This window comes from Botrytis cinerea, chromosome 16, assembly GCF_000143535.2.
Source record: "Botrytis cinerea B05.10 chromosome 16, complete sequence".
Taxonomy (NCBI): domain Eukaryota; kingdom Fungi; phylum Ascomycota; class Leotiomycetes; order Helotiales; family Sclerotiniaceae; genus Botrytis; species Botrytis cinerea.
Window position 1 is genome coordinate 505,586 of NC_037325.1, and position 23,419 is coordinate 529,004.

At 35.3% G+C, this 23,419-nt stretch overlaps 5 protein-coding genes across 9 annotated transcripts; 2 read left to right on the forward strand and 3 right to left on the reverse strand.

The window, feature by feature from the left end:
• Window positions 1-110: 110 nt before the first annotated feature.
• Window positions 111-2,990, forward strand: BCIN_16g01320 (hypothetical protein). The gene is made up of 2 exons (XM_001551121.2): window positions 111-1,173; window positions 1,233-2,990. The coding sequence occupies exons 1-2, from the start codon at window positions 975-977 to the stop codon at window positions 2,927-2,929; spliced, it is 1,896 nt and encodes a 631-aa protein (XP_001551171.2). The 5' UTR covers window positions 111-974; the 3' UTR covers window positions 2,930-2,990.
• An 8-nt stretch (window positions 2,991-2,998) lies between these two features.
• BCIN_16g01330 (hypothetical protein) lies at window positions 2,999-4,194 on the reverse strand. 4 transcript variants are annotated; one of them, XM_024697878.1, is made up of 8 exons: window positions 4,106-4,194; window positions 4,042-4,057; window positions 3,911-3,964; window positions 3,702-3,855; window positions 3,462-3,584; window positions 3,279-3,412; window positions 3,211-3,219; window positions 2,999-3,141 (listed from the first exon to the last, which is right to left on the reverse strand). In XM_024697878.1, the coding sequence occupies exons 1-8, from the start codon at window positions 4,131-4,133 to the stop codon at window positions 3,060-3,062; spliced, it is 600 nt and encodes a 199-aa protein (XP_024553695.1). In that variant the 5' UTR covers window positions 4,134-4,194; the 3' UTR covers window positions 2,999-3,059. The 4 variants fall into 4 exon arrangements, with proteins under 4 accessions (XP_024553695.1, XP_024553698.1, XP_024553697.1 ...); XM_024697880.1 differs by having other exon boundaries at window positions 2,999-3,219; XM_024697879.1 differs by having other exon boundaries at window positions 3,211-3,412.
• A 156-nt stretch (window positions 4,195-4,350) lies between these two features.
• Window positions 4,351-6,483, reverse strand: Bcthi6. The gene is made up of 3 exons (XM_001551123.2): window positions 5,932-6,483; window positions 5,729-5,864; window positions 4,351-5,537 (listed from the first exon to the last, which is right to left on the reverse strand). Exons 1-3 carry the CDS (start codon window positions 6,215-6,217, stop codon window positions 4,391-4,393), a joined length of 1,569 nt encoding a protein of 522 aa, XP_001551173.1. The 5' UTR covers window positions 6,218-6,483; the 3' UTR covers window positions 4,351-4,390.
• A 185-nt stretch (window positions 6,484-6,668) lies between these two features.
• Window positions 6,669-8,967, forward strand: Bctif5. Its single transcript, XM_001551124.2, has 2 exons — window positions 6,669-8,409; window positions 8,464-8,967. The coding sequence occupies exons 1-2, from the start codon at window positions 7,411-7,413 to the stop codon at window positions 8,746-8,748; spliced, it is 1,284 nt and encodes a 427-aa protein (XP_001551174.1). The 5' UTR covers window positions 6,669-7,410; the 3' UTR covers window positions 8,749-8,967.
• Window positions 8,968-9,017: 50 nt separating this feature from the next.
• Bctti1 lies at window positions 9,018-12,345 on the reverse strand. 2 transcript variants are annotated; one of them, XM_024697882.1, is made up of 3 exons: window positions 12,206-12,345; window positions 12,011-12,155; window positions 9,018-11,930 (listed from the first exon to the last, which is right to left on the reverse strand). In XM_024697882.1, the coding sequence occupies exons 1-3, from the start codon at window positions 12,248-12,250 to the stop codon at window positions 9,064-9,066; spliced, it is 3,057 nt and encodes a 1,018-aa protein (XP_024553699.1). In that variant the 5' UTR covers window positions 12,251-12,345; the 3' UTR covers window positions 9,018-9,063. The 2 variants fall into 2 exon arrangements, with proteins under 2 accessions (XP_024553699.1, XP_024553700.1); XM_024697883.1 differs by having other exon boundaries at window positions 9,018-11,941.
• Window positions 12,346-23,419: the final 11,074 nt, after the last annotated feature.

A 23,419-nucleotide genomic window follows, 5' to 3' on the forward strand; every position in this document is an offset into this window, starting at 1 on the left:
GCCGAAAATGCATGAACACCACTTAAGGTTAGTTGCCCTTGTAATTTTATAGGGTTACCGCAACCAAATTAAAGGACCCTACCAGCTACACTGCCGCCGGAGCAAACAATGACATCCTCTCCTCCAAACCCAACCAAATGCCACTCAACAACTGGTTATTGATTGATAATTCGACTTCCTAATATACAACATACAATATACCAACTTTATAATAATCAGCCTCTACACTACCTACTCCTCTTCTGAACATTTTCAAAAGGCAAACTTAAATCAAATTTACTGCACACCTAGTATCTACTTACATCCCCACTGCGATTCCAATCTTCCTCAAAGGGCAAAACAACGACGTACAACAAACGACAAATTATCTGCGAAAAGGCAAACAAACAAACGTAACTGCTATAAAGCTCTTCGATCTCCTTCGGTTCAATCTATCCAAAACTCTTGTGCGAATCGAATAATACCGCCAGGGAGCATAGACTTGCGTCGAAGCAGTCCACTACATTCCTCATTTGATACTTGCACAACCATCAAAGAATAGCTGAGCACAACAACATTCAAAGAACCTTCGTCCATATTTCAGAGCCAATTCTGTTCCAATATAAAAACTGCGAGATTAGAAATTCATCGATCATAGAAGGCAGGAGAGTGTCTCAAATATCAGATCATCGGCCGATGCCGTGGGGGAGGCTCACAGAGAGCCGTTGTGTACTTCGTTGGCATTAAGTACAAGATCCAAGAGCCGGGATTTCCTCCAAATTTTCACAGTTGGCCAGGTGCTGAACATTCTGTGATATACCTCAATCCGATTGGAGCCTCTGCTATAAGACGATATATCACGAGCGTGTAGGGGTAGTCATACGGTGCTGTTGCGGTGACCCTCCTTGGTCAATTTCATTTGATATTACTCCCATGCCATCAAGTGTAAGGCTTGAAAATAAAACTTCCCTGGGGGTTACAAGGAAAGGATTGGAATGGATTCACAGTTCCCGGCTTCACGAGAAGAACTATATCATGTTCAAATGAACGTGAAGCATGTACAAGCCGTACAAATCAACCATTCCGACCGCCTTATGAGACTGGAGAAGCGACAAGCGGATGATGCCGCTCTCAAATCTGTTTGGGGTACAAATTCGCCATTTCCTGGCATTTTGAGCGGTACTCCTCAACAAGGTATGTATTAGACTTGATCCTCACTAGTCTAGTTAAAACACTAACACATTGGGTTATAGGTCCTGTTCACAACTCTCCTACAGATGTTTTCGATGAATTCGATGACGAAGAAGAGCAAAATCTACTTGGGAGTCTTCATCTAGACAACGATGAGGAGCCAGTGCGTAGAGGTACTTCGAGAGCGAACAGTGTACGCTTCGACGTGAGCGCTCTTCAGGGGTCACATTGGGCGCAGGCATCAAGGGCGTCCGGAGAATTTGGTCCCGCTCGCCCGACTAGTGGGTTTGGCAGTCACCCTATGACTGAGCGCTCTTCATCACACAAGTCAGATGGGAGGCATAGCTCTGCTGGTCACTCTGTCCACTCCACCCATTCTGTTCCCTCTGGACGCACAAGTAGCCTAGGCTTGGATACCAATTTTATGATCGGCGACCCGGACGATGATTCACCCTTGGAAATACCAGATCCTCCTCCAGGTCTGTTTATCCTAGGTTCGGTACCTTCAATCATCAGATGCTGGCTTACGGTCAACTTTTCTCACAGTGCACTCTTATACGCCGATATTTGTACAGGTTCACAAAAATCTATCCTTGACTATTCGCTTGTAAAAGAGCTTGGCCTAACAAATCAAATGCAAAAGGATCCAACAAAGGGGCGTTACGTTATCAGGCTACCTGTATATCTTCCAGAAGCAATTATAACGCAATCGTCCTCTAGAGTCAATAGTCCCGGCCCTCATTTACCAACTCTCACAGCAGATTTCGAGGTAGTTGGCATGAATCAACGGCCCTTTGCCGATCTCAAAAGATCAATACGTGTATTTATTGGCAGTGATACTCTACGTGCGCACAACGCAGATATACTCTTCTCGCAAAACCTCATGACACTCTTCGGCGATGATCGTGATAAACTATCTGTGCCATTCGTACGACCAGAAGATGAACTTCTTTTCAAGAATTTGTGCATCGCAAATATCCCACCTGAAAGAATTGAACTCAAAGCAACAGCTCTTCCTTTTACGCCCAGTGAACAGCGACCCAGGATTGAACCTACGAACACAGGTGATATAGTTGATGGATCACGTGTTAATCATGTCAAGCCTACAGATGTCCAATCTCAAAGTGTTACAAACCCACAAACCAGCTCTAACGCCACCTGTTCATCACCCGTCCACAGTGTTCCTTCCATGTTAGATCCTGAAAATTTCATGAAGAGCAATGGGAGTACTTCAGACTCGGAAATTTTACACAAATCGGACCAAGGCGTGGCCGATGCAAACAAAGTCGAGTCCACGAACGCGGCCGATACACTCAAACGCGAAACTCCTATGGGGACTTGGGGTTCATGGCGGCAAGGCAGTACACCACTGAATGCTGACCACAATAGTGATTCTACAAGTGGTTATCAAAGAGCAGTCCGCGGAGGTCGAAGTATGAAGGTGCTAAAACCATCAAAATCTATTTCTTCCTCATCAAATCTAGCTGCGAGTCGTTCATCGTCTGGTGCAAGAACAGGTGCATCTTACGAACCGGCGCCTTCAAGATCAATGGTTGATCTCAAACGCAAGGATCAACCCAACGGGACTGATAAGCCACAGCTTCGTTGGGAACCAAAGAGAGTAAGTTCAGAGGATCAGAAGAGTGCTAAAGTGATTACAACAATTCCACGATCCTCGAACCCAGTAGGCGGTGCTTCAGCTTTCGCGTGGATGAACTCCAGCAAGCCAAAGGTTTCTGTAGCCCCCACGGACTCCTGATCTGTAATTAAACAGGCACGTATTGCGAGCAAATGATGCAAAATAACGTTCATGTACTCGACTGCTTAGTGTTCAGATAATTAAAATTAAAATTTTGATACTATGTTTGCAATCTCTTGATATACCCTTTTCACATCTTACTAAGAAGAGTACTCATGACATCCTTTGTACTCGCTGAAGATTCCTTCACGAGAGTAGCAATTGCTTTGAACCTACAGAAAGAGGCATTAATAAAATCGAATGATCACATCACAGTCCGAAGAATAGGTTATATTACTTACTCGGGAATGCTGAAAGTGTTAGCTTGACTAACTGTATGATATGATAAGAAATAGAAAAGGGGACATACCTAGCATCACCCATAATCTCATATATGATCGACTCCGAGGTTGTCACAATAGCACCAGCAGCCCTCAGCCGATCAAGAGCTATAGGTATCTCTTGCGGGTTACAGCTACTCACTCCGTCGGCTAATACATATACCTATGCACACTGTTAGCCCCCTTCTGTTGTGTTCACCAAGTACACTCACTTTGTGCCCGTGGGCTAGCAAATCCAATGTCGTTTGTGTAACGCAGATGTGCGATTCAATGCCCACAATAATCACTTCAGCTGGAGTGGCAGAATGGAAATGTCGAGAAATGGATGGAATCCACTAGGTTGGGATCACGAGTTAGTCGCCAACGTCAACTCGTCACATCATGCAAGGACAATGTCGACGCAAAAGCTCTCATTTCATGGTCCATATATGATGATTGTAAGATTCACATACCATGCTAAAAGCCGTTTTGTCTGCATGCTCAACAGCATTGGGGATGTTAAGCTCAGCGCACGTTTCGCCTAGTCGTGCGCGATTCTGTGTGGTGGCATAGATGGGAATATGAAGCACATCACTTGCTTTGATCATCTTTTGAGTTGTCGCGATGCTGAGGTGGAAATAAGTGATAGGATCTATAGATTAGGGAAGTTGGATAAACGCACACTTTCTCATATTCCCATATCGCCTTGCGAAACTTTTCTTGGATGTCGCAGATACTTTTTGGAAAGGAGGGGTTAGTGGAGGGATTCAAATGGAACGGGTATCAGGAGTGATCGGGGAATAGAGAACGAACAAGAGGGCAGGCCTGACTGAGTTGCGTGAGTATTGAGTAGCTGGAAGTGAGGGACGGAACTTACTCAAACGTTTTCCTACATGTTCTATCATTTTTGCAATGTGAAGTATGATACTTTCATTTGTTTACTTATTGGAGGTGCTGTGGCATTTCCTGGGGTAGGTGGAGTATGTAAGCCGAGGATGTGGAGCCAAGGGAACGGAGCGCGTCTGCATGCCGATTGGCACTTCGTCCCGGATGAGGGGGCTTTTAGTGTGGCTCTGGGAAATTCAAGTGCACAGGGCATTAGATCTACGAGAACATCATGTGTGCAGGTACAACAGTCTTACATTATTTTTTATAGAATATATTACCATGCAATGGTTTCAACTCTCGCCTTTTCAAGCCATCGCAAATCGCCCTGAGAGTTTGCCTTTTGTATAACATATAGTTCGTCGATCAGTGCTGGAACGAATGTACCCGGACCTCTCACATCATCTCGCAGTGCTGCCATCTCAGCTGCGATCTCGTAGTGAAGCAATGCGGATAACACAGCGAGAAGCTTGTCTCCACGACTGACTGCCAACATTGCTGAGATGATGGTACCCAGAACGCAACCACTTCCCGTGATTCTACCCAAAATTTCATGCCCATTGGATATTGCAAGGGTACGTACTCCGTCACTCAAAATATCAACCGCCCCGGTCATTAGTACTACATTGCGCTCCCTTAAGGCTAAATCACGCACGATTGTAGCTTTCTCCACGAGGCTCAATGTACTTGAGCCACTGTCGACGCCTCGTTGCTGAATAAGTGAGCCGGATACAGTCTTAATTTCTCCCTCGTTTCCTTTAATGACGTCGAAGTATCCATTTGCTAGAAGTGATTTAACTGCTGACCGTCTCACAGCAGTAGCTCCACACCCCACTGGATCGAGCACAATTGGCCCCCCTTCGTTATTGTATGCTCTTAGAGCCTTTGAGTAATTTTGTATACCTTCGGGAGTGACCGTTCCCATGTTGATAACCAAGCCTCCTCCAAGTTTCGCAAGATCTGCCGCCTCCTCTCCATAATTTGCCATGATAGGACTGGCACCAATTGCCAGAGCGACATTAGCAGCAAAGTTTTGAACCACGAGATTTGTCATGTTATGGGATAGAGGAGTCTTCTTAGCAACATCTCCTACAATACTTGGAACCTGTAATAAAAGTTCGCGAGGGTCTTCTATTTTCTGGTCATGCGGTAAATTTGCTAAAGCAAACGGGGCCGGGGTCCGTACAAGTTCTGCAAGCTCGCTGGCAGCCTTTTCGGCATCTTGTGCTGATATGATGGCACTGACGATAGCCACCCCGTCGAGCTGCTTACCCTCTGATGCCGACTGATACAGGACACGCTGAAGATTCGAGGAATTGATGCCACCTATTGCTACGGTCCGCACTTGGCTTCCTGACTGTTGCAAAGAATGCAGAACTTCTTTCGTGCCAGCGGTTCCAATGATCTCCTTGGTGTTGGTTTTTCTGTTTCAACATTCATCAGAATCCTTTTCATTATTTTAAGCAAACAGGTCAGGTACGAAGATTAGACTGAGATTCTCTTCCCACAAAACAAAGCTACGTATTGTATATTTGTGCTGGAATAAAGGTACCACTTTGTCTTATTATGGCTCTCGAATCTGAAACTTAACTTCATATTGCCGTACTGTACTTACGTTGGTGTGGCAAACATTGTGCCAATTCCTAGATAATCCGCACCATCTTTAGATGCTGTCAAAGCTTCTTGGACATTGGCCACTGTTACACCGATAATTGCGTCCTTGCCCAACAGTGCTCTTGCCGTCTTCAGATCTGGATCAAAGTTAGAGACATGAGGGAAAGATGGCATTATCACTTTATTCGTGACAGAGGATCTAACCCATATCATCCTGGCCAATATGGACGCCCTCACACGCAACTGCAAGAGCAACGTCTATTCGATCATTGATCAGAAGTGGGACATTGTACTTTCGTGTGACAGCATGTAACTTCCTCGCAGTATCGACGAGGGCAGCTGTATCGCTGTGCTTGTCTCGATATTGCACAATAGTGACACCACCACGGACTGCAGCATCTACCACATCAACAAGGTTTCTGTCACCAAGGATAGCAGGCGTAGAGTCTGTCACCAGGTAAAGAGAGTAATCAACATTTTGGGGGGCCATTTTGGGAGAATAGAGACAGGAACGGATAAACACAAAGTGGGGAGTACGGATATCAATACGCAAGAAGGAGGGAGAATATCGGATGGCTGGAAATGGAGATGAATGCTAGGTATGTGAAGCATATCAGTGAATCATATGCTTAGACGCGGCACGTGTAGTTCTTCCTCGATACGATTTCTTTTACCCACGAAGCGTCTGGGTAACCTCAGGTACGAACAACGGGAGTTGACTGTGACATTATCATTTCGTAAAAGGCTGCATACATCTTGTAGATATAAATGTTGATAAAACAAGCATAAACATAAATCAATGTCCATTATATTTACTCAATGTGGTAAATTTAACAAATAATTCACCAGACTGCTTTGCTGCAGCTGTATTCCTCCTTCCTCGCTCCATTTTTTTTTCTCTTGTTGACAAGGGCTTACCACCATTTCCACCATCAATATCCGAAACCTTTTAGCTGGAAATTCTTTCAAACTTTCTTTTTCCCCCTCCACAACCTTCCTCTTTCTTTGCCTTCTGCCAAACAAACACAACACAACAAACAACAACTCCATCAACAATACAATAACATTTGTATTGGAGATTCTTTCAGTAGAAGAAATTCCATTTAAAAAGGTCCACTCTTCTCCAGTCCCATCTATCCCAAATCGTCGGAATCAAACAAATCCTACAGCTCACAAATCAAATTTGTCCGAGAACACGTCAAGCAAGCACTTTTGCTTTTCGCTCTTGTACTTGTCGGATATCCAACCTTCAGACGTCAAATCTCTCCAGCTTGCATATTCCACTATCGGAAAGAAACTCCATCTTTGCCAACAAGGATTTTCTTCCCTTGAACTCTTCACCCAAAGCTATCAGCACGTACAGTGATACATTTGCGTTATATGTATCTCACACCCAACGCCAACGACCTCAGACATCAGCCGCCCCTCGAGCTGCAACCATTTCGCATACCGCGGAAACCTTGTAGTTCTTACTTCAGTAGCAACGGCTAAGTATTATCCTACGATTCGAATGTTCCCGTAACCACCAACCAAATTTTACCAACCTCAACCGACTTTGCCATTTCAACGAGTTCAACTCTTCTGCATGTTATATTTCAGATCATCGCATTATCTAAACAACACCTGCACGCCTTAACCTTGACGAAAATACACAATTCGACTCAACATTACCCATTAGCAATCATGGCTACCGTCAATATCCGCCGCGATGTCAAGGACAACTTTTACAGATACAAGATGGAGAAGATCCAATCCAAAATTGAAGGAAAAGGCAACGGTATCAAAACCGTCATCGTCAATCTCACCAGCATCGCCAATTCATTGGCCCGCCCAGGGGCATATGTCATCAAGTATTTCGGCTTCGAACTCGGGGCTCAAACCAACACCAACCCTGCCGATGATCGTTGGATTATCAATGGTGCTCACGAAGCAAGCAAATTGCAGGATTATTTGGATGGCTTCATCAATAAGTTTGTGCTCTGCAAAGAGTGCAAGAATCCTGAAACTGAAGTGATCTTCAAAGATGGGAACATCGTCTTGGATTGTAAGGCATGCGGCAAACGTTCGATGGTTGACCCTAGACTTAAGTTGAGCGGCTTTATCTTGAAGACTCAACCAAAGAAGGGCAAGAAAGACAAAGCAGAAAAGAAGGCAGCTCGTAAAGCTAAAGCAGACAAGGGCGAAGCCAAGGACAACGAAAATGCTAGTGGTAGCGAGAACGCATCCGAAAATGGATCAAATGACAACAATGGCAACGGCGACGTCGCACTCGATGCTCCAAGTGATGATGAGCTCGTTCGCCAAGCAGAAGAGCTTCAACAGTCTACTGAAGTTAAAGACGATGACTGGGCAGTAGACATGTCCCCAGAAGCTGTTAAGGCCCGTCAGCAACAGCTCCCTGATGATCTCAAGCAAAAGCTCGTCTTGGGTGGCGGTGGTGGGGACGAGGACGATGATGAAGAAGGTGGCGGAAACTCTACCTATGATCAGCTTGCAAACTGGATTGAAGAACAGACTGCGGAGAAAGGTGATGTCAGTAAGGTAGACGATCTTCAAATCTATCTTAAGGCGAAAGAGCTAGGAATCGAGGCGAAGCACCGCACTCTCGTTATTCTTGCTCTTACACTCTTCGATGACAACATTGTGAAGCAAATTCCAAAGCGAGCAGGCATGCTTAAGAACGTAAGCTTGCGTAAATTTATCTTGGTTATTACATGAATACTAATCTTGTTGCAGATGGTCACTTCTGAGAAACATGAAAAGTCTCTCCTCGGTGGAATTGAAAGATTTATTGGCCTCCGCGGTCAAAAGAACTCTGAATTCTACGACAAAACATCCAATATCCTCATGGTTCTCTATGATCAGGAACTCCTCAGCGAAGAAGTCATCACTAAGTGGGGTACTAAAGCCAGCAAGAAATATACCAATGATCTTGCCGTAAGCAAGAAAGTTCGCAAGTCAGCAGAGGGGTTCTTGAAATGGTTGGCAGAGGCTGAGAGCGATGATGAGGACTCCGAGTAACAGGGTAAAAGTACCTTGATCAAGTCCTTCAAGAGTGTCTTCTTTCATTTCTAAAGTCTTGTCTTACATAGTGTCATTGTTAGGCCTTTATGCTATCTCGAGTATCACGGGCTTAAATACATTCCATAAATCATTTGTCTTGGTTGGTTGCTGCTGTCTTGAGGATTGTCTAGCATCTCTCAAAAGTCCCACACGTTGCTAATAAACAAATATATTCCACTCTTTTAGCAATTGTCCATGAGATCTATCTGTGAGAAAATACAAAACATTGTAGTCGCGATTATAAACAACTTTTATGACATTCATTACATTACATTAAACTATGATGAAAGGTCTAGAGGATTGAAACATATAGCCGTCGAGCGAAGGTATTTGAATTTCACGACGCGAACCAGACTGCAATACTAACCAAACAGCATCAGAGTTCACGGCTGACAACACATCGCGAACGTCCCTTCTATCCGGTATGATTCTTGCCAGAAGATCTAAAACATCGTCAAATGCGTCATCATTCACCCCCGTGCATTCCACTATAGCCATCAAAAGCTTCACTAGACTCTCCCACATTTGTGCAGCCTGCGAGTATGTTCCACGACCACCGAATCCAGTCTTCTCTGCCAGCACATTAGCCCTGATCTGCCTGGCCAACATAATCAAGCGGGGCCACTGCACAGCGATTCTCGTGTTAAGAAAATTCCCAGCACTTCTGCAAATAGCTGCAATAGAGTCTGCAGCTGCGATGGCAACATGTGATTCTTTATCGTATAACCGATCTATAACTACAGGCCATATATCATTAACAAGAGGTAAGAAGCTTTCCTCGTCGCTTTGTAGAGCAACAGAGGATGTGCGTATCAATCCGAGCAACCGCGTACGTAATGTGGGGGATGGGTTTGTAAGATAGTGCTGACAGAGTCGGATAATGCTCTGAACCATGGTGTAGGTTTTCGTAACAGGAATCTTTTGTATCTCCACTGTTTCGATGTTGTTATCATCGTTGCTTTCACCAACCTGGCCCATGTCGTCCAATGATGCAGAAGCGCTTTTCCACGGCTCTCGTGGGAAATCACCAGGTCCGATATTCTCTTGCGTTTTGAGTCGTTCCTGCTGCTTCTCGATTGCTTGAACAATACTGTCAACTGTGATGGTACGGGTTCGACATTGAATGGCATCAACATGTGGTACGCCAGGTAGTCGCAATTGACGAGATTGTGAGCCCGTCTCCACAATCTCTCCGAGCACGGCAAATAGACCTTCTACCAATCCCTGGTAGCCATGAAAATTGTCCAAAGCGGCAAATATAGAAGATACCACATCGTCGAGGTATAAAAGCAGAGATGGTCCCGTCAATCGAATCATCATTATTAGCACTTGTGGAGCTTGGGGTGATATGTCAAATGTGTTCAATCTCAACGAAATTGCGTTCACCATATAATCAACGTTCTCCACGATAAGTTCTCGGGTGCTCGGATATCCGCAAGCTTGTGCAAGTATGTTGAGACAGACAGTTGCACGCCCTCTTAAATCACCACTGGTCGAACCTAGAAGCTGCGACACGGGGTACAGGATATCCACGAGCTCTGCTCGAAAGTCTTCCTTCAAATGCTTAGCCGAATTAGACACGATCTCCAGCGCGATTCCTTTCACTCGCCAATCCAGGTTGTGGTCTTCGCTAGACAACACTGATATCGAGTAAGAATACAGATCATGATTCGTGGCTTGATAGTCGTCAGAAGCAAGGAGTGTCGATTCGAAAAATTCATTCATTTCCTCGTTTTGAGAAGCAGCCAATTGTATCAATTGGGATGAGATCCAGTAGGCAGCCAGTAGACTTGGACCAGAGGCTTGCCGGACATACTCGAGCATTTCGCTGGCCATGGTCATGTTTGATTGCGATTCATTCAATGACCTCAGAAATGTTACCACAGCGAGTCTTGTAGACTTTTGACTTTCTTCCGGCATCAATATGGGAGGGAAATCCCTTGAAAGCATCTGTTCACTTGACAACATCATCAGAGCCTGACTATTAGGGTCTAATGAAACCTCTTGCATTGCCCGAGGGTGAGAAGAGGTCTCTATTACACTGGACAGGCTGTCTCGTAGCGATCTCGAGAGTGCTTCATCAAGTATGGAAGAGCCCAGATTCAATGTACTCAATAGTTTGTATGACGCTGAAAGCTGGTGCAGTGCGGATACCTTGGCAGTCTCATCGTTCATTTGCATCACTCGTGGTAAACTGATTACCCAGTTATAACACGTTTTCTTGATTGACTCGCCAATGCTTAAATGTATAGTGGCCAAGTCTGCAATAGAAGTCGTGCTAGCATCAAGAGGGTCTTCTGCACCGACTAACGACAAACAGGTCTCCACCAGAATAGAAGTCGAATCAGCCAATGTATCATGGCATTCGTCCAGTAAAATGATGCAAAGTCGATTGAGTGAGACACGGACATTGTTAGATTTGTGTGTACGCAACTTCACGACATTTGCTAGAGAAAGCTTTATCTGAGAAGTGGTAGCAGTAAGCCAGGATTTCGTGAGCATGTCATTCTCGCGCTTGCTTCCCACTTCCATCTCTGTGTTTCTACTTGTCCTGATAGTACGAGTCTTGACATCGCTCAATACTGTTGTTAAAACCAGTAGTAAACTCTCTAATGCCATGACAATAGTTTTCTGTGATCTTCGAGATGCTGTAGTGGGGGTGAGGCACTTCGTGAGGGCTGAGACTGTGCCTGGGAGGAAACTAGCATGAGCCTGTACATCTTTGATGCAGGTCCATGCAGCTTTCAATGCATTTAAGCCTTCTGACTGTATCTCTGCCGATGGGCCTTCTGTGATTGCATCGAGTATCGATGTAATGCAGTGTCCAACTGCCGGTATAGTACTCTCGTCAGTGATTGTAAAGGATGCTTCTGGGACACGAGCCAAGTCTTCAAATAAAGCTGCAAGGGCAGCCAGAGCTTCAAGAACGAGTTCTTCTGGGGCTTTTATTGGAGCTTGCCCCGGTACTCCTCCGATCATCAATGTCAGCAGGATCAAAAGTTGTTTGGCAAGATCTATCGCAATATGGTTTCGCCATCCTTGCTCCAGTAGTAGCCTTAAGCATTTCAGAGTAAGCTCCGACAGTTTGTCCGTGTACTTTTGTTTTGAACGCAGGATCTGTGATAATGGGAAGAAGACATCTAGTAACACACTGATGGTCAGTTATTGCGTAGCCCTTTGACCAAAATGCCAGAAATTCCGAAAAGTAAAAAAAACATACAATCTGCCAGCTTCTCGTCGAAAGCTTCATTGTCACACGTTCGCCGCAATGCGCCGAGAAGGTTTTCCGTCGATGATATTAGAGAGTTGCTGTCGCCGGCATTCTTCAATGCCAATTGACTCAGGTTAACGCAATATGGTTTGAGCTGTTCCACGGTATCAATATTGTGACAAGAGAAGCAGCGACGATTGTTACCTCCTGAAATATTTCATTTCTTGTCTTGAGAACTCTTGAATCCATCTATTTCTAAAGTGTTTAAGTTCATCATCTGCAGACCAGAACATTTTTGGTAAGTTGGAGCGATTATCTGAGATACAAGGCTGTTTGTCAGCCTCTTGTGCGGGGCTAGATAGGTACGTAAGCACGTGGCTCCGCTTGGTCGCGTAAGCTTTTAACTACAGAGCATCGAGTTTGAAATAGTAAAATGAATCCACCCCTCTACTAAGGTTTTGAACAGATCCTTGAAAACGATAATATAGCACGAGTTTCATGAGTTCCAACAAACAGTTTTGATGAGTATCTTCTCGCGTTGATTGATATATTAGTCGAGTTCCACTAAGTAGAGAATGCTTCGCTTGAGCTGCACCGTTTATTGTGCCGTGTGCATATTCATAGCTAAGTAGCACTCGTATAGGAGAGTGACATCTCTGCTTTTCTTCCTATCCAAAATTTCTGGGGCCATTTGCGTCAACCAAGAGGATACTAGAAATACATTTGATAGGCATCTGGAGATGCTTGTGGTTTGTCAGCATCTCTCCACAAACGTTCCCGAAGATTTCGCTTTTGCGGATTCTCGAACCCACACCGACCGTGATCCTCTCGGGGAACCTTACTTTAACAATAATTTTAAGAAGATGCATTGCGTAGACAATTCTTTCTGATTTGGTTAGTATGAGCTGATCATTGCTTTATCCTCATAGATAGATGTCAATGTGTGAACGAAGTGAATGACTTCAATTCAATTACCACTGTAATATAGCAATTGTAGTAAAACCCTAAGCGAATGCGAAAGAGACTAGCTCTTTCAGTAAGTCTTTATAAGACTTACCACTTTCAATACGTAGCTAGCTCTTTAGACAGAATACAATTAGACATACAGGACCTACGCAATTCGTGGGTGCTACGTCTTCCGTATCCTTCTCGTACCAACAGTCAAAGATCGAACTCTTGACCATCTAATTATTTTGAATATTATCGAAAACAAAGTCTTCAGCAGCTGACGTCCTTCAAAAGAGGCTCCATTCTCTATTGCAGCATTATAACAGCAATATAAGGGCTTTCATCATAAGTTACTATATCAATGTAAATATTCGATCCTTGAATTATGCTGGCACTTAGTGACACTGTTAGATCTTGATCTTCCATCATCCTCTTCTAGACCGAAGATACCATGATGGCAGCACTTATCTACTTAGTAATGGGCAAAGAATGTCTCGTGAGAATAGAGACAAGGTAAAGAGGATCTTAAGATTTGACGAGTTCATAAAAGGAGAAGAAGATTGTTCCTGTGCAAAGGTTTTTCGAATGTGTGATGTCTAATTTCCCATATAATACATGCAGCAGAGTTGTGATCATACTGCGAAATACTGAGAAGGATCGAGCTATTCATAACCGTCTAGCTAGAATGCAAATTGAGCGTGTTGAAATGCTGAAAACTAGTAATAATTATTGAGACATCTATATACATGCTTATAGAATTACCCTCGAAGGTTTCAAATGTCGGTTTCGCTATCCTTCATGTGAGTTAATGCATTTGTTTATATGTTTCTTGGGTGAATGGTTTTTTACGTCTCTACTCACCGTCTTTTTGAAGTAAAAGATGTCATATTGAGTAGCCATATTCTCATTTAGCTTTGATGTTCCATGTTCCAGGGCAGTCTAAGAACATATCAAAGATCGCTTCTCCTCCAATATCCCCATCACTCTATATCCACCCGTCTTGTCTGTTCCTTCTCTAAGGGCCCGTTCGGATCGATTTTTTAGACAATGTAGAGCTATATTTGTTAACAATATAAATCCAAATTAGCATTTACCGAATACAAATATTACTCAACAATCTATATTGATAACAAAATTGAAAAAAAGTGATTTGTCGAATGCTAATGTTGAACTACAAAAAGCTACAAAATGTAAATTTACAAATTTTGAAAATTTATATGACAGTCTTGTTAAACCTCGCCAAATCTGTAATACAACTTTTATTAGCATTTGATAATATTTGTTAATATTTGTTACTCTACATTTTATAGATCTATAAAATTTAGGTTAAATTATTAATCAACAAATTATTTTATCAACAAATTAAAAAAAAACGATCCGAACGGGCTCTAAGTCTATATTCAATTTTCCTTATTCATTATCTTGCCTCTCATCTTTATCTATTATGACCACTTGATTTCTCCAGCTTAGCCTGTCCTTGAAAAGGTTGAATAGTCTTTCCCATATCCTTAACTCCTCTTGCGCCTGTAGTAGAACAAAGAAATGGTTAGCTTTGGCTTCATCTTCATATTTCATTGATATTTCAGAAAAGCATAAGCATTCTTACCAATAACATCAAGCCCCTCTCTGTCTCTTCCTCAAGGATCCCAAGAAGCCTAGCCGACTCACTTAGCTGACTTTTTTGTCTTGGGGTAAACATGCAATACAATATCCTTCTTCTTCTTCTTCTCTTTTTTTTTTCAATTCATCTCCAGTCTCTTGAAGTTTGGACTGGGCTTCTTGGAGTGTATTGCTTTTTGATGTTATGGCACTAGCTTGTGACTGAATTTGCTGGGCTTGTTGTTGAGTGCTGTGCTGGAGTTGCTAGATGGCGATTTCAAGGGCGTCAACCATGCGGGCATGATCAGCTGGTGAGTTGGAGTTTCTGGAGTAGAGAGTACGTTTCCTTGTATCTTTACTTGTAGTGAGTGACTTCTTTCATTGACTTGGGTCACAGTGAGGGTTTGTAAGAAGGAGGGATGGTGGAGTTGGCGGTGGCGGTGGCGGTGGCAGTGGCTGTATGATTTTGATGTTCTGTCTCGTGGTTTGGTGTAGTGTAGGGGATTTGAGTGAGATTGCAAATTAAAAGTTTTTTAATAATGTGATTCTTATATTAATAAGTTATAATTTATGAAACTCTTGAATTAAAGTTTTTTAGTTCTTTTAGGTTTTTGAAGGATTGAATGACTCTTTTGAAATTGGGTTAGAAATGCAAAATATAATAAAATATATAAGAAATCTTTTAGTTTTAAAAATAAACATTTGAAATAGAATTACTAGATTTTGGGATTAATTCCTACCACTTTCGGCGCCTTGTTCAAGTCAAGAACAAAAGGCAAGCAAAGTATATAGATTTATTATGTTATTATCATTATCATTATTAATTTTCTCATTATGAGTTTTTTTTAAATTTAAATTAGATTTGTTTTAATTAAGTTAATATGCGATTCAGTCTTTGAAAACGCTTTAGATTCTTGAAAGGTCTTAAATTCCATATCTAAATAGTAAAAGTCTTTTCAAATCTTGAAATTTCGAATATTATATAATATAAATTACAAATAATGTTACAAAAGAATATAACAAATCATAATAAAATGTATCAATTCAATAAATATCTTATTATTTTTAATTAATATAACCTATAAAAAACTCATATGTATAAGAAACTCGAATACTTTTAGTTTAGTATCAATTTAAGATCCTAATAGCTTTTATTACATAACGTAGTTTATGAGTATACGAGCTATTTCAAAATTTGATAAAATTTTGTTTTTTTAATATTTATATTTTAATTACTAATGAACATTTTTGAAAAGTGAAAACTGATTTAATAAATTGGAATTTCTCTTATTTTAAGATTTGGGATTCATTCAAACCCCCTCATTATTTATTAAAAAAGATCAAAATCGTTACGATTTTCGTCACAAAAAGACTATTTTAATAACAACTCTTATATTAATTTGAAATTTTAAAAAATGATTTGGTTCTTATAACGTTTAATAATTTATCTTTTATGTAATAAATTTTGAAAAAATTCTATTAACATACAAAGGAAGTGTGTGATTACACACAAACGAATTTTATTTATAAAAAGAAGTGACTGATATAGTAATATAACTCGCATACTAACAAACCACACTGTTTCGAATTATCCTTTATATTTCCTCAAATTAAAGAGAAACTTTGAAAACCATAACCATATTTCAATTGAAAGAATTTAAATCAATTTCAGGTAATAGATTGACTGAAAGGAAAGAATATTTTCAAATGTGTAAGATAGTTTAAGTCCTTTTAAATATAAATGAAAATACTTTTGTAAGAGTTGTGGCCCCGGCTTATCATACACTACTTTATTTTATAACAAAATCCCTACAAAGAAGTAATTTTCTTATATAAACTAATTTCTTTTATGATTTATTTAGTAGTTGAAAATCTTATTTCAAAATTTCATATATAGAAGATGATTATATTTAAACCCTTGAAAATAATAAAGATTTTTTTCTTGTTTAATAAAGTTTTAAGTTCTCAACATTGAAAATTTACAAAATTTATTATATATAATACTTTTCTTATATAAAAAAATCGATTTTTTTATATTCAAATTTTAGAAATTCTAAATTTGAAAACTTATAAATCTTTAAAAAAAAGAAGAAAAACAATTTGTTAATTTTTTTGAATGACTTCAATTCTTTTTTACTATCTAGTTCAATTCATATATTCAATGAAAATTTATATGATTGAAAAATTAATAAACAAAGGCTTTTGCTATATGTTCGCTTGGTGTGCGATAAGCCGTAGCTATAACTCTTATAATGAATTTTATAATCTGTTACTAATAAGCCTTTCATTATATTTATATTGATAATTAAAAAATCTACAAAACTTGTTTTGGATATATTCAAATTATGATATTTTGAAATCTTATTTTAATGGATGTTCCATTTAAAAATCCAAAATAATTTTCAAATTTTCAAGAGCAATTTCCAAAATTTAAAATATTTTAATTAAAATCCGATCTAATTAAAAAAACGACTTCAAGCAATATGCAGATCTAGTTTAATACATTTTATACACGTCTTATTAAACAAAAATATAAATCAGATAATATATATAATATAAAGAAAATCACATTTGAGAATGAAAGTATTCGAAGTATCTGTATCGTAATGGATTTTATTTGGAAATCAAGTTGGAAAGTTGTAATTATTAAATAATTATATATGATTATATTTTAATACACTAATATAACTGAAAAGAATTCATCGATTGTAATTATTTTTTAAAGTCCAAAATATACATTTCAAAATTAACAGTCCTTTATTAATATGAATAAATAAATTTCAAATAGTTAGAAATTAAAATAATTAAAAAGAGTATTTGAATCACAATGTAGAGAATTGTTAAATAATTAACCTCAACCTTTTATTACAGATGATTACTTAAATTAAACAAATAATAATTTTTTTTTGTATAAAGAATAGTATAGATTTATTTATATTTACTATCATTATTTCTCTTTGCTTAGTTTTTAGATACTAATTTAAATAAACTGATATGAAGCAAATCTAAACAAGTAAATAAATAGAATTCTTTAATTGTTTTTGGAAAAAAAATGCTGATTATTCTAATATTAAATTTGATTGAAAAGAAACTAATTTACAACTGTTTTCCTTACAAAAAAATCAAAATATTATTGTTTAATTTTTTTCGATATACTCTTATTTTACAGATAAGAAATATTTATCAAGATTTGGAGTTACTTATTTAAAAGCTTTTTTTTTAAGATAGAAGAAAGTCAATATAAACAAATTAGATCTCTAATATGATTTTAGTAAATAAAAATCCTTTAATATTATTAATTCTTGAATAATTTTTTTCAAAAAAATATATAGAATCTCGAAATGCTAGGATGATTCCATTTCGTAAATAGCTTACTGATACCTAAGCTTTCAAAAAAATAAGTGAGATTTGAGGAAAAAAAAAAAAGCAAGAGAATCAAATGATAAGATTAATTTGTTTTTAGTATCAAGGAGATATTAAAATTCAGATATAAAGTAAAGAAAGCCACTAAGAAAAAAAGCTATAGGAATGACTATACTGAAGAATCAAAGAAAGAAATTGAAAATGAGTTGAAGAATAATTCAAATGATTCAGAATTGGAAATAGAGGAGTATATAATTTGCAGAATAAGATTATACCTATTCGACATATAGAATAATTGTAAAAAGTGTGTGAGTTTCTCATATTTCCGAATTCCTCATGAATTATATTATAGAAAGTCATGAAAAAGCCTGCTAACAATATTGTAAGTGAAACAATTTATTACTTCTATCGATTTCAGATTGATTGTCTCATTTAAATTGTATTTCAATTAAATAAATCATTATTTGTGGCGAAATTATAAGTTCTAACTTTTAACTATGAATTTTGTAATCAAATTTACTGGGGGGAAAGTCTAAAATTGTTTATGAAAAATCTAAATAATTTTTTTTTGGAAAGAATCTGAACATTAATTTTAAACCTAAGTGAGTAATTAAAACCCTCAATTCTAGTTATCATGATATCCAAATAGTACGAGAATGTTTAGATTTATTTTAACAACATAAGAGCAATTTGATTTATTTCAATAGTATGAGAGTAATCTACCTAGGTACCATAGTAATAAATTACTGAAAGTAAAATTCAAAAAATTCCCTTTGTGCATTTTGAACAACAAAACAAAAATTGAAATTTAGATTTACCTAAATTGATTTCAAGAATATTATCGTTATAAATAATATGTGAAGTTTTAAATTGAGTGAAGATTTATTTTTTGATCGAACATAGGAAACAAAGCTCACGAAAGTATTAGAGTTTGATTATTTTATTTGAATAGAGAAAGCTAAATCTATTACATCATGTCAATTTACCTAGGTTGTATAAGACTTCAAATGAATTTGTTAAACAACCATAAAAGTAATAATTATATTAAATGAATCGAGGGCTTTGCGAATTTGTGTTAAAATTTAAACTGGATCTTATAATAACACCTAGCTAATAAAATTAGTTGATTAACGTTAAAAGAATACATTAAAAATGAAATTGAGGGTAGGGTGTTCTAATGCTTCAGGCATATCTGACTTTAGTATTTTTCTGGGTTAAAATCTATATAAATATGCAATCTAAGTAAAAAGTCTGAGTAAAAAATCTAAATAAGGAATTGAATATTATTGATATAAATATCTGATAAATCAGAATAACAAAAAAAGTGAATAAAAATATTATAACAATTAATATATCAAATAACATAAAATCCTTGGTATCAAAAATACATGCTAATATAAAAGCTGATAAAAGTAAATCCTCTACTAGTTATAAAAAATATTTAATGTTTTCTATGATTATGATTAGGAAAATGAATAATTGAAAAGATCATTTTTTAAAGAATCTTTAAAATTTGATATAATAAATTATATAAAACAAAATATATCTCATTCACAAAAGGATTTGAAATTAGTATTTATATTATTGAATTTCTTATAACGTGATTTATCAGTGTGCGGGTCACTTTCACTTCAATTCATTCTTTTCTTTTTCAATATACATTTTTATTAATAATCAATAATGAATTTGAATAATCAAAAAGCCTGTATATTTCTTGTTATCGAAATTATTCAAAAAAACAAAAAAACAAGTATTTGAAAGATTATAAAAATATATAATATTTTAAATACAATATTATAATATAGAATTAATAATATTATTTTCTATTTCAAATATTAATTTAAATCTTATAATTTTTTAGAATTAAAAGAGAATATTATTTTTGAATATATAATTGATATAAATTCGAAAGGTTTTTTATTTAAATTTAAGAATGCAAATAATATAATAAATTATATTTTTGAATTAAAAGGTATAAAATGTATTAGGAAATTGCAGGTATATTGATTTGTAAAATGTTGAATTGAATTAAAGATATATTTTAATTGTATTTATAATTTTCAAAAAATTCTTTATAAAGATTTTAAGTTTATTAAAGAATAGTTTTAATTAATTGTAAATATATAAATAAAATATAATATTTTAAATGGAGATTTCTATAATTTCAATAAAATAGACTTTATAATAGAAATTATATATATAATAATAATAATAATTAATGCTAAATGAAATAATAGAAGTAAGATAGTATAGTTAGATAATTGAAAATAAGCTATAGCAATAATATATGGAAATGAAAAGGATGAAATTATTTTTTTATTTTTAATAATTTAAGGATAAATCTATTTCTTTAATTGGTATATTAAAATCAATTTTCCTATAAAATAGATTATTAAATCTATATTTAATAAATAAATAAATAATAAAATAGATTTAAAATAATTGAAATATTTCAATAAATATATTAAGAATCGAAAAAAAAGTAAATATTGAATATTAGTATTAAATAAATATGAAAATTATAAATTAATAGGTTTTCAAATATATTATAAAAATAATAATATTATATATTTATACTTATTATTATATTCAAATTATTTAATATTAATTATTTTAAAATTTTTATTAAAATATATATCAAATATATTTCGAAGATTGAATTCTTTATAGTTTTTAAAATTATATATAAAAAATCAATTACTTTTCAGAATATAAAAGTAAGATTTTGAAAAATAGATTTAATTTTATTTAATTCTAAAACTATATTTTCGAAATAGATTTAATTTTATTTAATTCCAAAACTATATTTTCGAAATTAGATATTCATATTCGTATATTTACCCCCCCCTTTTTCGATTTAAATCAATAGATTTCTTAAACCTCTTATAATTTAACAAAAGCTTTTTCTCAATTAATATTAATTAAATCTCGAATAACTCATTATTAATCAAACTATTCTATATTTATATTCGAAATTATATTAGTTTTAATTAAAAATATAAAAAGATTAATTTATAAGAATACATTTTTAAATATAAAGAATTATATATTTCGAATAATAAATAAGATATTAAATAAATATTGATATATAAAAAAAATTCAATTATATTAAGAAGGAATATTTACTAAACAAGAAACTCTTAATATATTATTTCAATAAAAAATTGATATTCAAATTCAATACAACAAGTATTAAAAAAAAGAGAATTCTAATAAAAAAGCATTTTCTAATCGATATTATAATAAATATAAAAAAACAAATTATAATACAAAAACTTATCAAAATAATATAATAGATTTTAAATTATTATAATTTTTATAATTTTAATCAATTGATTTAATAATTATTAAATAATATAAATTTGAAAAAATAAATTGAAATGAAAGTGATCCGCACACTGATATGATCCGCACACTGATAAATCACGTTAACACTAAATAGAATTCTTATAAAAGGATCCTATAATCAGAAATCTATACAACTAATATTATAAGAATTCAATTTTAAAAAATAACTTAATTTTATATGTAAGATTTTACAGTGAACTACTCACTCCACTAAAAGTCCAATAAATTGCTCTTGTATCACTAAAATTGATATCTTTTTACTCTTATACTACTTAGATTCTAATCGGAACAAATTAGATTCTATGGTAAATTCTAATTGTAGATATATAGATTCTAGGATTTAAAATATAATATTCAATAAATTTATACAATTATGAATTCTATCATTTCATTATAAATTATACTGTTCCACTATAGATTCTAGCTTCTGTTTTAAATTTTAGTTCCTTATTACTCTCACTTTCTTTTCTTCTTTCCTTCAAAAAGAATAAAAGATATATCTACCTATATAACCTAATTAGCCCACTCCCCCCTGTATTATCAAAAATGGAATTTCTATAATCTTTAATTAAAAGTTAGAATCTATAGATATATAATAAAATCTATATATTCCATAATTGAATCAAATATATAAATTAGTATATTTAAAATCTACAATAAAATAGACTAAAATCCAAATAACATGAAAGTAAAAAGTTATCAATTTTAGTGATATGAGAGTAGTTTATCAGACTTTTAGTATTGTGAGAGTAATTAATAAAAAACTTAAATACTCGTTTCAATCACTAAGCTTATCAAATATTATAGCTAAACTCTTTTAATATAGATACTTCTGATACCACTAATAATAGATTACAAGTCAAATCCAAAATCTAATATACCACATAATACATCAATATCGATAAACACATTGGTAATTCTGTTGCCCTCGATATCTGTATATCCCAATAAACATTTGACACAAATATCATACATTTGTATAGTATCTTGAATAACATAAAATACTTATTAGGAGGTATTGGGAAAGGAGGGAATAGCCCTGATGCATATTATGAAACAATTGTAAAAATGGAGTGTGTATATAAATATAAATAATACTAGCCATCAAAGAAGAGGATATTGAAGTCTGCAAATTCGAAGACTTTGAAATTTGATATTAATCGAAAAAAGAAATTCTATATATTCGTACTCTGAATTTCTTCTTCTCCCTGTCACTAGTATCTTAAAAAGATCTTTCTTTTTATCAAAAATAAAATGGTCCTGATATGAATGATTTCTATAATAATTCACATCGTCCACTTTAATAATATGAATAAATTCTTGATAATGTTTATAAAACAAAATCTTTATTGATTATTCAAATGTAAAAATATATGAATATAAGTTTAATAAATTGATTGATTTTATTTCAATTGATTGTTTTGAATTTATATTATTAAATGTTAATTAAAACTTTTGAAATATCATCATTTTAAATCTATTTTACTATTTCAATTGATACGTAAATTAAATTTGATTCTTTTATATGTATAATAGAGTAAATCATTTTTCTACTCTTTGAGTACAATGCGACTACTTTCATATTCTGAAATTGAATAAAAAGGTTTAGGGCCCGTTCGGAACGATTCTTTAGGTGTATTCTATAGCAGATTATCAAAAAAAATAGATCATAGGTTTTCAACTGGACATTTTATTATATATTTTTAAACTTATAAAGATTTCACTGCTGGAAATCCACTTGATAGGTATTTTAATAAATCCATGGATCTAATGATCACTCAAGTTTCTGAATATTTTGAAATTTATAATTAAAGATACAATAAAGGTATCTAATAATGGTTTACTTTTCTATTACAATTTTTTCTGAAAATACTGTTATATTATTCGAATAAATCTAATAATAACGAATGAGATTTTATGGTGCACTAAATACTCAAGTTTATGAGCTCTGATAATCAATAAAGAATGTATTCTGATATTATAAAAAGGCATTTTTGATTTTATACTCTTCCCAAACATTTTTCCCACTTTCTATTTTGTTTCCCTTTTATCAAAACAAAACAATTATATTATTTCAATTGAATTTTTTGCGCACAAAATAACTCCTTGTGAACTCTAACTTTTATTTGAGAATTGTTAAAAGAAAAATCTATAATAACT

Bases quoted from the DNA above. Each gene is read 5' to 3' on its own strand.
- BCIN_16g01320 (XM_001551121.2), top strand. From the start codon at position 975: ATGGATTCACAGTTCCCGGCTTCACGAGAAGAACTATATCATGTTCAA. The intron at 1,174-1,232 runs GTATGTATTAGA...ATTGGGTTATAG, and splicing joins GAGCGGTACTCCTCAACAAG to GTCCTGTTCACAACTCTCCT.
- BCIN_16g01330 (XM_024697879.1), bottom strand. From the start codon at position 4,133: ATGATAGAACATGTAGGAAAACGTTTGA. The intron at 3,856-3,910 runs GTGCGTTTATCC...TTTCCACCTCAG, and splicing joins ATATGGGAATATGAGAAAGT to CATCGCGACAACTCAAAAGA. The intron at 3,413-3,461 runs GTGAGTGTACTT...CAGTGTGCATAG, and splicing joins TGCTAGCCCACGGGCACAAA to GTATATGTATTAGCCGACGG.
- Bcthi6 (XM_001551123.2), bottom strand. From the start codon at position 6,217: ATGGCCCCCCAAAATGTTGATTACTCTCTTTACCTGGTGACAGACTCT. The intron at 5,865-5,931 runs GTTAGATCCTCT...ACTTTGATCCAG, and splicing joins TATTGGCCAGGATGATATGG to ATCTGAAGACGGCAAGAGCA. The intron at 5,538-5,728 runs GTAAGTACAGTA...ATGTTGAAACAG, and splicing joins ACAATGTTTGCCACACCAAC to AAAAACCAACACCAAGGAGA.
- Bctif5 (XM_001551124.2), top strand. From the start codon at position 7,411: ATGGCTACCGTCAATATCCGCCGCGATGTCAAGGACAACTTTTACAGA. The intron at 8,410-8,463 runs GTAAGCTTGCGT...ATCTTGTTGCAG, and splicing joins GAGCAGGCATGCTTAAGAAC to ATGGTCACTTCTGAGAAACA.
- Bctti1 (XM_024697882.1), bottom strand. From the start codon at position 12,250: ATGGATTCAAGAGTTCTCAAGACAAGAAATGAAATATTTCAGGAG. The intron at 12,156-12,205 runs GTAACAATCGTC...ACCGTGGAACAG, and splicing joins GAAATGAAATATTTCAGGAG to CTCAAACCATATTGCGTTAA. The intron at 11,931-12,010 runs GTATGTTTTTTT...GTGTGTTACTAG, and splicing joins CGACGAGAAGCTGGCAGATT to ATGTCTTCTTCCCATTATCA.